Here is a 14,031-nt window from a genome sequence, read left to right as displayed (position 1 = left end):
GTCCCTGGCCCAGATTGGGTTGCGCGGGTGGCAGCCACTCGATGTGTCCCATTCACGTCGATGTTTCTCTCTCTCTCCCCCTCCCACTCTATCTGAACAAAATATGGAAAAATGTCCTTCGGTGAGGATTAAAAAAAAATAAGTAAATAGCCCAGCCCAGCCAGTGTGGCTCAGTGGTTGAGCATCAACCCATGCACCAAGAGGTTACCGGTTTGATTCCTGGTCAGGACACATGCCCAAGTTGTGGGCTCAATTCCCAATGGAGGGCATGCAGGAGGCGGCCAGTCGATGTTCTCTCATCGATGTTTCTATCTCTCTCTCCCTCTCCTACTCTCTCTAAAAATCAATTAAAAAAATTTTTTTAAGTAAATAAGTGAATTAGTACATGAAAATATAGGATGTTCAGTTTATTGGGGGGGGGAGCACTGACTGGGTAATAAAAGTCTGAAAAATAAAAAACAAGAGGTGGGGTCTGCCTTGGCTGGTTGCTCAGTGGTTAGAGCTTCAGCTCATGGACCGAAGGGTCTCGGGTTGGATTCCAGTCAAGGGCATGGACCTGGGTTGCAGGTTCGATCCCCAGGCCCTGTTGGGGTCATGCAGGAACTACCCAATCGATGTGTCTCTCTCACATCAATGTTTTTCTCTCTCCTCTTCCTTCCCTTCCACTCTATCTAAAAATCAATGGAAAAATATGCTCGGGTGAGGATTAACAACAACAAAAAGTTGGGGTCTGATAGACAGATGGCTAGAGGGACAGCTGTGTGAGAAAGTAAAGAGTAAAATAATAGTAGAGCCTGGCCGGTGTGGCTCAGTGGTTGAGCCGACCCGTGCACCAACAGGTCACTGGTTCAATTCCTGGTCAGGGCACATGCCCAGGTTGTAGGCCTGATCCCCAGTGGGGGGCAGGCAGGAGGCAGCCAATCGATGTTCTCTCTCATCAATGTTTTTCTCTCTCTCTCCTTCTCCCTTCCTCTCTCTCTAAAAAAATCAATAAAGGAAAATAATAATAATAATAGTAGTAGTAGTAGAATCTAGGTAGTGGCTATATGGATGTTCCCTGTAACCTTCTTTCAAATTTTCTGAATGTTTGAAGTTTTTCATAAAGAAATGTAGGGGGCCCTGGCCAGTTTGGCTCAGTGGTAGAGCGTCGACCTGCGGACCAGAGAGTCCCGGGTTCGGTTCCCGCTAGGGGCATGTACCACCAAAAAAGAAAAGAAAGAAATGTAGGGGGACAATTTGAGGCCCCTCCGTGGTCTGAAAAGCGAAGAGGAGGGGAAGTTGTATAACATTTGTCTCATTTATGGAGTCGGTGGGCGGAGCCCTTCTCTAGGCACTGGGTTTTGGCTAGGCTTGTTGGTCAGCTGGTCCACATGCTCACAGCTGTACCAGATGTTAAAACCTGAAATATTTGGTGAATGCCTGTCATTTTGAATCCTCTGCCTCTCCCCCAAGACACACTGACCTTCCTCCTGGGATCCCCAGAGGGCTCCCCTGTCCAGTGATAAAATAATTCACCCCTTACCCTGGCCGGTTTGGCTAAGTGGTCAGAGCATCAGCCCGTGGACCAATGAGCTGCGGGTTTGATTCCAGTCAAAGGCACATACCTCAGTTGCAGTTCGTCCCCGGCCCTGGTTGCATCCTGCAAGAAGCAACCAGTCGATGTGTCCCTCTCACATCGATGTTTTTCTCTCTCTCCCTCTCTCCTCCTCCTACTCTATCTGAAGATAAATAGAAAAATATCCTCAGGTGAGGATTAAAGAAAAAAAAAAAAGACCTCACCCCTGACACAGCAAGGAGCCTTGGGTCCATTCTGATTTTTCAGGGTCTCTGCCACACTGGTTGTAAATATTTTGAACATTACCCCTGAACCAGAGCAGCCTCGAGCCTTACCTTCCTCCCGGCCAGAGGCCAGACCATGGCTTGCTGGCCGCCTGCATCCTGAGGATGGCCCAGCCAGAGGGCCAGGCCTTGGCAGGCCCCTCCGACAGGCAGAGGTGAGTATTGCTGGGCTAGGGTCTCCATCTCCTGCCCCTGGATTCAGAAACCCCTTCCATCCAATGCTGCCCCCCACAGGATCCTGAACCCCATCTCTGACCCTTCACCCCTGGGCTTTCCCTTGCTGTTCTTTTGACCCCACCTGAGTTTCCAACTGCCCACCTCTGACCCCTGGTCTCCTGGACCCTGCATGTCCCAGACTGTTCCCATCACAGGAGAATGGAGCAGGCGAGACCTGCTTTGGGGTCCTTGGGGGCCCTGAGCCACTTCTTCGACTGCAGAGGACGTGGGGGGTGTGGCAGATCCCAGAGCTGGGCGTCCAGGGTGCAGAAGCCCTTCTGAAGTCGTGGCCACCGGGGGTGAGTACTCACAGCTGGAGACCCTGTCTGACCCTCCCATGACGCCTTGGATCAGTTAGGACTCTGCTGGTTGCTAGTGACAGACACAACACAAACAGGTCAAACCAAAGAGGCCCCTGATTCATTCAAATGACTGAAAAACCCGGAAGCGGTTTCAGGAATGCCTGGGTCGGACTGAGCATCAGACAGTTTAGGCATTTCTTCATCCAATTTTTTGCCTTTGCTTTACACTGTGGAGAATTCTGAATGCTTGGGGGCTGGAAGGAACAAACACTCATTCTATAGGAGTTTAAACAAATAGGCATTTATCTATTTTTTTGTTAATCCTCACCCAAGGATATTTTCCATGGATTTTTAGAGACAGTGGAAGGGAAGGAAGGAGGGGGGAAAGGAGAGGGAGAGAGAGATAGAAACATCAATGAGAGAGAACATCGATTGGCCACCTCCTGCATGCTCCCACTGGGGATCGGGCCCACAACCTGAGCATGTGCCCTGACCAGGAATCTAACTGCCGACCCCTTGGTGCATGGTCGATGCTCAGCCACTGAGCCACACCAGTTGGGCCCAATAGCAATATATTTTAAAGCTCACCTAGGAGTTTTACAGCCAGAGATGGGAAGCACTGACTACTATTCATCTTCTGTAGTTGTGCATATTAATGCCCTGAACAAAGCTAGGGTTCTGCAAGGAATAGAGGGTAGATTTGGATAGGGTAACTAACGGGTCTACCATAGCTTCCTTCTTGAGGGAGTTCTCTTCATGTGTTGGCAAAGATGGCTGTCCTCAGCTCAGCACCACATCTCACCAGGTTAGCAACCCGTGTCAAAAGAGGCCTCTTGCCCTGGCTGGTTTGGCTCAGCGGTTGGAGCATCGACCTGTGTACCAAAGAGTTGCAGGTTCGATTCCGGTCAAGGGCACGTGCCTTGGTTGTGGTTCAGTCCCCGGCCCTGGTCAGGGTCATGCAGGAGTCAGCCAGTCAATGTGTCCCTCTCACATTGATGTTTCTCTCTTTCTCTCTCTTCCCCTCCCGAGCAACTCTATCTGAAAATCAATGGAAAAATACCCTCCGGTGAGAGTTTTTTTTTTTTTAAAAAAAGAGGCTTCTTGCCCTGGCCATTGTGGCTCAGTTGGTTGGGTGCTGTCCCATGTACCAAAAGGTTGCCAGTTTAACTCCAGGTCAGGGCACATGCCCAAGTTGCAGACTCAATCCCCATGGGGGTGTGCAGGAGGCAGCAATCAATGTTATGTTCCCATATCAGTCTTTCTGTTTCCATCTCCCTCTCTCTCTAAAAATCAATGAACTATAGGGAAAAAAGAGAGAGAGGCCTCTTCCCAAAATGCTCCAGCAAAATTCCTGTGAAAGATTCCCATTGGCTAAGTTTGGGTCACATGCCTATCTCTGAACCAATTACAGTGGTCAAAGAACACTGTTATCCTATTGGCTAGGTCAGGTCATGGACCCACTCTGAGGACTTGTGGGGAGTCAGTTCCACCAACATGGACTGAGGAATGGGGTTCTCTAAAGGAAATTTGGGTCATGGAGCCCCAAATAAGGGAAATGGATGCTAGGCAGGCAAAAGTAACACATCTACACAAATGCTCTTCATGCTGAACTTTGTCTCCACCTCCAGAGTTTCCTGGTCACAGGACATGACCCCAGCCAGGTCCTGGTGTTGAGGACAGGACCTTCACCAGGGGAAGTCAACACCTACCAGATCCAGAAGCTTCCTGGAGGTAAGGTGCCTGCCCCTGAGCTTCCGGTCAACAGCAAATTTATAATAAAAAACAGTCAACTTGTCCTGGCCAGTTTGGCTCAGCGGTTAGAGCGTCGGCCTGTGGTCCAGAGAGACCTGGTTCCCGCTAAGGGCATGTACCTCGGTTTCAGTTTGTCCCCAGCCCTGGTTGGTTGTGCGGGTGGCAGCTACTCGATGTATCCCTTTCACGTCGATGTTTCTCTCTCTCTCTCTCTCTCTCTCTCTCTCTCTCTCTCTCTCTCTCTCTGTTCCTCTCTCTCCCTCCCACTCTATCTGAACAAAAAATGGAAAAATGTCCTCGGGTAAGGATTAAAAAAAAACAAAAAACGGTCAACTTGACTTCCCAAATTCTCCCAAATCTTCCCAGTCCTCTCTGCCTCCATCACCCTAGTCTGAGCCACCATCACCTCTTTCCCAGACAGTCTCAGTCGCCTCCTCTCTGGTGTCCCTGCACCCACCTTTTCCTCCCTGCAGTCCATTCTGAGTGCAGCAGCCAGAGTGGCATTTCAGTCCATCAGATGTTATACATTTCTGCGTTAAACTCTGAGAAGGATATGCAACATCCGTAGATAAAAATGTATACTTCTCGCCCTGGCCGGTTTGGCTCAGCGGTTAGAGCGTCGGCCTGCGGTCCTGAGAGACCCGGGTTCGGTTCCCGCTAAGGGCGCGTACCTCGGTTGCAGTTTGTCCCCAGCCCTGGTGGGTTGTGCGGGTGGCAGCCACTCGATGTGTTCCTTTCACATCAATGTTTCTCTCTCTCTCTCTCTCTCTCTTTGTTCCTCTCTCTCCCTCCCACTCTACCTGAACAAAGAATGGGAAAATGTCCTCGGGTGAGGATTAAAAAAAAAAAAAAAAGTATACTTCTCACCCTGGCTTATGAGGTGTTTCCGGATCCATCCTGCCCCCCTCTCCATCTGCCATCCCTCATTCACTCTGCTCCAGCCACACTGTTCTCTTCTCTGTTCCTTAAGCACTCTAGATGAGTCCCGACCTCAGGGCCTTTGCATTTGTTCTCCGCGAATTAATGCTCCTCCTTGAATGATTGGTTTAGTCTCCATCCTTCAACCCTCTGTGGACCTGCAACCTTCCTTGACCACCACAGTTAAGATACTCCTAGTCTTTTTCAATCACTCCATTTTGTTCATGGCACTCAATACAATATACTTATCTTTATTTTTCTACTCATTTATTTTCTGTCTCCCTCTACTAAAAGGTATGCTACAGGAAGGCAGTGATTATGTCTGTCTTTAGACAACTATATCCCCAGTATCTGGGAATGAAAAGGTGTTGAATAAATACTTGTCCATCTAATGAATGGATATTTGGTGGCATAAGTGGGATGTAAGTATAATGACACAGGAAAAGACAGGGACTCTGAGGACTAGAAATGTCCCTGTTCGGGCCCTGGCCAGTTTGGCTCAGCGGTTAGAGCGTTGGCCTGCGGTCCGGAGAGACCCGGGTTCGGTTCCCGCTAAGGGCATGTACCTTGGTTGCAGTTTGTCCCCGGCCCTGGTTGGTCGTCCCTGGTTGGTCGTGTGGGTGGCAGCCACTCGATGTGTCCCTTTCACGTCGATGTTTCTCTCTCTCTCTCCCTTCCTCTCTCTCCCTCCCACTCTATCTGTACAAAAAATGGAAAAATATCCTCAGATGAGGATAAAAAAATAAAAAATAAAAAAACATTAAAAAAAAAAAAAAAAAAAAGAAACGTCCCTGTTCGGGAGGTTCTTAGGGGGATTCAGGACTTGGGAAGAGAGTCCCTGGGAAGAGGAGACTGCCACCACTCACATTTTCTAACTTGTCCCTCCTTACCCCCTCCCCCAGGCGTGTCTCTGGAATCTTCTAATCTCTGCATGCCAGACCTGCCCCAGCTCCTGGCCTTCCTATCAGCAAGCAGGTACAGGTTACCCATCAAAAGGGCTAAGGGGGATCCTCCCCTAAGACACCTTACCCACACTGTAGCTCCCGCTTATCTTTTCTCAGGGATGTTTTACCCAGAATGCTGCTCTTGCCCCCTCCCACTCCAGGGCCCAGGGAACAACACACAGGTGAGGCATGGTTCTCTAAGGGAGGGAGAGGCCAACTTTCTGTCTACTTGGTCCAAGAGGATGGCCCTTAGCGGACCAGCTACTAGGTTTGAGGGAGGGGAGGGCAGGGGGTCTGAGAGAGCTGGGGAGTGGGGTGACTCCTGGGCCTGAGCAAGGGTGGGCCAGGGGCCAAGCCACAGCTCCTCCAGTAATGAGGCTGGGAACTAAGTCTCCTGGTGCTCTGAAGGAACCAGGGCTGGACACGTGGGACACCTCACTTCTGCTGGTCCCCAGTTCCTCTGCAGATTGGCAGTGTCCAACTCAACACCTCAGGGAGCGTGCTGTCTGTGGTGAACAAGCTCTACCTGGAGACCCACGGAGGGCAGGGGGTAAAACAGGCTACCCCAGAGACACCTCCAGAGACTGCCAAGAAAAATGATCCAGGTTAGCGGGGCAGGGCTCTGGGTCCCTGAGATGAGGGAGCTGCTGCTGCTGCTGCTGCTGCTGCTGCTGCTGCTGTTTTGTGGGACCAACTGTCTCTTCACATCCAGCCCCCAGGAACCCCCGCCCTCATCGGGTCTCTTGGGTGGAAGGCCCACTCAGTCCAGAAATAAACCATCCTGGGCCAGCTCTGGCCAGCCTAGGGGAGGAGGAGAAGGACGACGACAAAGATGAAGAAGAAGGACCTGAGGATGTGCTTACTAGTCACATCCGGGTTCTAGCCAGGGCCCGGAGCAGCTACGTGGCCAGGCAGCTGCGAGGCTTTCAGGCACGCCTCATCTCAAATGCTGGGGGCCCCCACAGGCCTGGGGACCCCGCCATCGAGCTGCTTCAGGATGTGCGGCATCTCCTTACTGACCTCCAGGACCACTTAGCAAAGGACCCCCATGTCAGGACTGTCTTTGGGAGCAGAGGGCCTGGGGTCCCCCAGAAGGACAAGGATCTTGGTAATGGGAGGACTGGGAGGGACCTTATCGCCACTCCCTGAACCCACATCGTTCCCATTTGCCATCACTTGGCCCCTACACACGTATTCACACCCAAGTTCTTCCTCTCTATCCCTGTGCACACCTGCTTCCTTTTCCACTCCCACGCCCTTTCCTACAGAGTACCACCTGTTCTGTTCACTGCCACTCCCTCTCTCACAGGTGTGACAGCCACGATTCCCTTTCCCACGCGCGTACTCACACCCAGGCGCCCTTTTCCACACGTGTTCATACCCATGCCTACACTTGTGGGTGGCCAGAAGTGAGGGAGGGGCGGTAGGCCAGGGTGGGTCGGGGAGCCAGGGTGTGGGCAGGGGTCAGCCGGGGACTCTTCCCTCACCCATCCGCCCCTCGCAGGCCCCGCGGTGGAGGCGGCCTTGTGCCGGGCGGTGCTGGCGCCGCTGAAGTCGGCCCTGTGGACACAACTCCGCACGCTCCGCGCCCCGGAGCTGCGGCGGCTGCGGAGGCGACAGATAGCCCTGCGGCTGGGGGCGGGGCCTCCTGGAGCCCAGGGGGAGGGGCCTGAGGGACAGGGCCCCGCCCCCACCCTGCGGAGCCGCATCCACTCGCGCCTGGGGCACCTCCACGCAGCCTGCGCCCCACGCCGCAAGGTGGCGTTGCTGCTGGCGGTGTGCAGCGACATCTACGAGGGCCTGGCTTCGGGCGAGAACAAAGGTAAAGGAGGCGTCTGCGTGTCCCTGGATGTGAGCGGTCTTGAGGGTGGCGGGAGCCGGTAGGAGGCGCCTGCGCGCAGGTCGAGGGGCGCGGGGCGCCTGCTCTATGGGAGGTGCCTGCGCAGGCCTGGAGGCCAGGTAAGAAGCACCCCACGCGGGCTGAGGGGCAGCAGCGCTCTCGGCCCGGGCCCGGATGGAAGGGGCCTGCGCGCCCTCATCCATCTCAGAGCCTGCCCTTGGCTTCCCCAGAGCCCCAGGGCGCCGACGCCTTCCTCCCGGCGCTGACCGAGGAGCTCATCTGGAGTCCGGACATTGGGGAGACACAGCTGGATGTGGAGTTTCTTATGGAGCTCTTGGATCCTGAAGAGCTACTGGGAGAAGGTGAGCCCCCAAAAGCCTCGCCCGGCAGCAGGAGGAAAGGCGGGCGAACCGCAGGGGCCTTCGGGCAGCCAGGGAAGCCGGGGAGCTGTGCCAACCTCTCCTTCTTGCCTCTAGTTGGGTACTACCTGACCACGTGGTTCGGGGCGCTGCACCACATTGCTCACTACCAGCCCGAGGGGGGACGCTCGCCCCAGGGGCTCAGTTCCGAGGCCAGTGCCTCCCTGCGCCAGTGGCACCGCAGGCGAACGCTGCAAAGACAGGGCCACTCCAGAGCCCAGGTGACAGCTGGTGGGACTGCGGGCAGAGGGGAGGGCTGACCCTTTTGCCTTTCTGACCCAGGTTCCTGCCTGTCCCTGCAGGCTGCCCTGCCCTTTGAGGAACCCTGGGGAATAGAGACTGTGCCAAGAGACCAAAGATGAATAGGGGGTCTCAAACCTTTCTGCTCTGCAAGCAAGATGCAGAGGCACCTGTTGTTTAGGGGCAGCAAGGAGGAGGCGGTTCCAGGAAATGGGAACAGCCTACCTCTGGGCCTTTGCATCGGCTGTTCCTACTTCCTGGAATGCCCTTCCCTACACTATTCTTCCCCTCTCTACCTTCAGACTTTGGGGCAGATTTCACAGTCTCACTGAGGCTCTCTCAGACACGAATGTCTAAAACTGCAACTCCTCTCCCTTGACCCTCCCTGCGGAAGGCAGAAAATGCCCCCCCCCCCATCGGTGTCCTCTTCCTAATGCCCAGAATCCGTGACTGTTACCTTACATGGTAAAAGAGACTTTACAGATGTGATTAAGTTAAGGATCTTAAGATAAGGAAGGTACCCTGGATTCTGGTGGGCCCAGGGTAACCACAGGGTCCTTGTAAGAGGGAGGCAGGAGGGTCAGTCAGAGGAAGAGACGTGGTGGTGGAAATAGAGGTCGGAGTGAGGGTCGGCAACCAAAGAATGCAGGCACCCTCTAGAAGCTGAAAGTGACAAGGATTGGATTTCCCCCGGGACCTCCAGCAGAACCTCAGCCTTTGATTTTAAGCCCCTCAGAACTGTTTTGGATTTCTGGCCTTCAGAACTGCAAGATAATAAACTGGTGTGTTTTGGGTAAGCCACTAAGTTTGTGGTAATTTGTTACAGCAGCAACAGGAAATGAATACACCCCCTCCCTTGACCTTTATTTTTCCATAGAAGTTATAAGAATATTACATACCATATAACATACTTCTTTATTATATTAATTATGCGTAGTTGTCCCCCTCCCGTTAGAACAGCACTGTCCAATAGGAATACAATGCAAGCTACACATGTAATTCTAAATATTCTAGTAGCTACATTAAAAAAAAAAAAAAAAAAGAAACAAATGAAATTAATTTTGATAATATTTGATTTAACCCAATATATCCTATCACTTCTCGGCCTTTGGGCTAAGATCAAGTGTAGTAACCCAATATATCCCAAATGTTATCACTTCAACATGTAATCAATATTTTTAAATTATTGAGCTATTTAACATTGTGTGTGTGTGTGAGTGTTTTACATATTCTAAACCCACTGTGTATTGTATACTTAGCACATCTCAATTTGTACTAATCACTTTTCTTTTTGTTGTTGTTAATCCTCATTTGAGGATATTTTTCCATTGACTTTTAGACCGAGTAGAAGGTAGAGAGCAGGAGAGAGAAAAGCATCCATGCAAGAGAGACACATTGATTGGTTGCCTCCTGCATGACCCTGACTGGGGCCAGGGATCGAACCTACAACCCCGGTACATGCCCTTGATCAGGAATTGAACCTACGATGCTTCAGTCTGCGGGCCTAAGCTCTAACCACTGAGCCAAACCGGCAGGGTTAGATTAATCACATTTCAAGTACTCAGCAGCCATACAGGGCTTGTAGCTACCATATTGGACAGTGAAGCCTTAGAATGTCAGCTCCAGGAGGCTAAAGATCTGTTTTGTTCATAGCTGTGTCTTCAGTGCCTAACAAATGCCTGGCACACAGTAGGTGTTTAATAAATGCTCGCTGAATGATTCAGTGAACCAAGTTTCTGTAGTAGGCTGAAACAGGCTTCCCAAAAGATATCCATGTCCTAATCTCTGGAATCCATGATTATTACCTTATTTGGAAACGGGTCTTCGCAGATGTTATTAAATTAAGGGTCTTAAAATGGGGAGATTACCCTGGATTATCCAGGGTGGTTCCAAATGCAATTGTGTATAACCTCATAAAAGGAAGGCAGGGGGAGATTTGATAGAAACAGGAAAAGGCGATGGAAGATCGAGCAGAGAATTGAAGACCCTGGCCTTGGAGATTGGAGTGATGCAGCCTCAAGCCAAGGAATGCTGGCAGCACCAGAAACTGGAAGAGGCAAGGGACAGTTCTCCCTGAGAGCCTCCAGAAGGAGTGGGGCCCTGCTGACACCCTGATATCAGCCTGGTGATACCAATGTCAGACTTACAGCCTCCAGAAGAGGAGAATAACTAGGAGAATACATTCCTATTGTTTTCAGGCACCGAGTTTGTAATCATTTGTTACAGCAGCCCCAGGAAATGTAGCAGTTTTGCAGCACTTAACTGTAAAACAAGAGTAGAATTGATACCCAGCTCAGCCTCACTCTTGCAACAAGGGACATTCATCTACAGATACAGTAATTAAATAGAAACATCCTTCCCATCCATCTGACAAAGAGATGCATTGCCATTAAAATTTTACATTGTATAGTGATCAAAGTGCTGTAATTTTAGATGTCAACTAAAAAAATGTGCCAGGAACGAGTTTCTCGCAGTTTGAAAAAGCTTGAAAATTTAAGGTCAGTCAGAACTAAAAGGAACAGCCAGACCCCAGGAGGACCGAGAGGACCAACTCCTTGAAGAGAGCCAACCTCCAGGGCAAGCAGGGCACCAAGGATGTCACTGTATTTATTTATTATGTGTTTATGTATGTATGTATTTTCAATTTTTAAAACTGTGGTAGAAACCTAAAATTTACCCTCTTAACTATTTTTAACACTTAAAAATAGTTAAGTAGTGTTAATTATATTTACATTGTTGTGTAACAGTCCTCTGGACTTTCTCGTCTTGTAAAACTAAAACTATACCCATGGAACGCAACTCCCATTTCCCCTCCCCCAGCCCCTGGAAACCACCCTTCTACTTTCTGTTTCCATGATTTCAGTCTGTCTGGATACCTCATGTAAGTGTAATCATGCAGTATCTGTCTCTTGATGAACTGTTTTTTTTTCACTTAGCATAATGTCCTCAAGGTCTATTCATGTTGTAACTCATGACAGGATCTCCATCTTTTTAAAGACCGAGTAATATTCCATTGTATGCCGATACCAGCCAACACGGATAAAACTGTGTTTATCCAGCCATCAATTAGTGGACTATTTGCTATTGTGAATAAGGCTGCAATGAGTATGGGTGTACAAATATCTCTTCGGGACCATGCTTTCATTTCTTTTGGATATATACCAAGAAATGAAATTGCTGGATCATATAGTAAGTCTATGTTACTTTTCTCTTTTTTGTTTTGTTCAGTTTTTATGGTGTTTTTGTTGTTGTTTGAGGAACCTCTAAACTGCTTTGCACAGCAGCTGCACCATTTTACATTCCCACCAGCAGAGCGTAAGGATTCCAAATTCCCACATCTTTGCCAACATTGTTTTCTTTTTTTTTAGTAGGGCTCTTTATGACTGTGAGGTGATACCTTATTGTGGTTTTTTGTTTTAGTTTTCTTGTTGTTGTTAATCCTCACCCAAGGATATTTTTTCCATTGATTTTTAGAGAGAGTGGAAGGGAGGGATGGAGAAAGACAGAGTGAAAGAGAAACATGGATAGGTTACCTCCTGCACCCTGACTGAAGCTGAGGATCAAACCTGCAACCCATGACTGGGAATTGAACCAAGGACCCCTCAATGCACAGGCAGATACTTCAACCACTGAACCACACCAACAGGGCTCATTGTAGTTTTGATTTGCATTTCTCTAATGATTAGTGATGTTGAACATCTTTTCATATTTTTGTTGGCCTTTGTCTATCTTCTTTTTTTAATCCTCACCCCGAGGACATGTTTTTATTGATTTTAGAGAGAGAGAGAGAAATATTGATGAGAGAGAGACACACATCTATTGGCTGCCTCCTGCACAATCCTGTCTGGGGTGGAGGATTGAACCTGCATCCAAGATATGTGCCCTTGACTGAGAATCGGACCCTCGACTCTGGTCCGTGGGCTGACACTCTAACCACAGAGCCAAACTGGCCATGGCTCTATGACTTCTTGAAAAGTACAACCTCCTTTTCTGTTTTATTTATTTATTTATTTTTTATCCTCACCCAAGGACATTTTTTTCCATTTTCTTTGTTCAGATAGAGTGGGAGGGAGAGAGAGGAAGAGAGAGAAACATTGATGTGAAAGGGATACATCGAGTGGCTGCCACCCGCACGACCAACCAGGGCCGGGGACAAACTGCAACCGAGGTATGTGCTCTTAGTGGGAACCGAACCCAGGTCTCTCTGGACCACAGGCTGATGCTGTAACCGCTGAGCCAAACCAGCCAGGGCCTTTTCTGTTTTATTTTTTATTTTTTTATCCTCACCCGAGGACATTTTTCCATTTTTTGTTCAGGTAGAGTGGGAGGGAGAGAGAGGAACAGAGAGAGAGAGAGAGAAACATCAATGTGAAAGGGACACATCGAGTGGCTGCCACCTGCACAACCGACCAGGGCCGGGGACAAACTGCAACCGAGGTACATGCCCTTAGCGGGAACCGAACCCGGGTCTCTCAGGACCACAGGCCGACGTTCTAACCGCTGAGCCCAACCGGCCAGGGCCTTTTCTGTTTTATTTTTAATGTAATACTATAGATCAGTGATTTTCAGCAGCAACTTATTAAAACTGCACATTCTAGAATTAAACCCTGACACATGTCGTCAAATGATTTCCACAAGATTGCTCAGATCATTCAATAGGGAAAGGACAGTCTTTTCAACACATGGTGCTGGGAAAAGTGGAGAGATGTCTACACGCAAGAGAATGAGGATGGCCCTGGCCGGTTTGGTTCAGCGGTTAGAGCGACGGCCTGCAGTCCTGAGAATGAGGATGGACCCTTACCTAAAACCATATACAAAAATTAAGCTAAAATGGATCAAAGACCAAAATGTAAGAACTGTAAGGACAAAAAACAGGCCTCTCTTTTTTGTTCTTTCAGCTTTTCCACAATTTATGAGAAGCACCTGGTAATTAAATGCAGAGATTGCTGGCTCTTCTGACCCAACTGCCTCTCTATTCAAACAGACAAGTGACGGACTGTGCTAGAGGCTGCATTTACCCCCCATTCCCTCCTCCCTGCTGTTTTAACAGCTTCTGGCTGTTAGCAAGAATTCCTCCTCCTGGTCTCCCCCCTCCCTTCAGACAGGCCTCTCCCTTTTGAACTCTCTAACTTTTGTTCACCAGAAAGATGCTGATAAGACACATCCCCAGTGCATCTGCTGGACTGTCTTCTGAAAAGCAAACAAACTGTAACTTTTCAAGACAGCCCCCTTCCTTCCTTGTTGCTTAGTAACAGCAACTGCTTGCTCTTTTAAAGTGCAGGCCCCTCCTTTCCCGCTTTGTGTCACCTTTGGACACCTGGTCTTTTCCTCCCTTTGGAAAGTAAAATACATTTCCTCTCTTTCTCCCTTCTCTTAGTTGTGAATTCTTTCCATAGGCCCAAACCCTAACAAGAACTAAAAGTATAAAACTCTTAGAAGAAAACATAAGGGAAAAGCTTCATAATTTTGAAGTCATTCTGCAATGACTTCTTGGATATGATGAAGGAAGGAAGGAAGGAAGGAAGGAAGGAAGAAAGAAAGGAAGGAAGGAAGGAAGGGAG

At 49.5% G+C, this 14,031-nt stretch overlaps 1 protein-coding gene and 1 pseudogene across 1 annotated transcript; both read left to right on the top strand.

The window, feature by feature from the left end:
• Positions 1 to 741: 741 nt before the first annotated feature.
• On the top strand, positions 742 to 9,267 carry RINL (Ras and Rab interactor like). Its single transcript, XM_036275028.1, is given in 13 exon segments — positions 742 to 761; positions 1,823 to 1,883; positions 1,885 to 1,994; positions 2,195 to 2,354; positions 3,986 to 4,088; positions 5,930 to 6,002; positions 6,089 to 6,153; positions 6,427 to 6,576; positions 6,684 to 7,079; positions 7,476 to 7,793; positions 8,042 to 8,173; positions 8,288 to 8,451; positions 8,533 to 9,267. Coding segments are annotated over 13 exon segments (1,812 nt in total). The 3' UTR covers positions 8,593 to 9,267.
• A 296-nt stretch (positions 9,268 to 9,563) lies between these two features.
• On the top strand, positions 9,564 to 9,718 carry LOC118639704 (annotated as a pseudogene).
• Positions 9,719 to 14,031: the final 4,313 nt, after the last annotated feature.

Source organism: Molossus molossus, unplaced genomic scaffold (genome assembly GCF_014108415.1).
Source record: "Molossus molossus isolate mMolMol1 unplaced genomic scaffold, mMolMol1.p scaffold_m16_p_21, whole genome shotgun sequence".
NCBI classification, from domain to species: Eukaryota; Metazoa; Chordata; class Mammalia; order Chiroptera; family Molossidae; genus Molossus; species Molossus molossus.
Note: the sequence above shows the minus strand (reverse complement) of the source record. Positions and strands in the feature narration are given on the sequence as shown.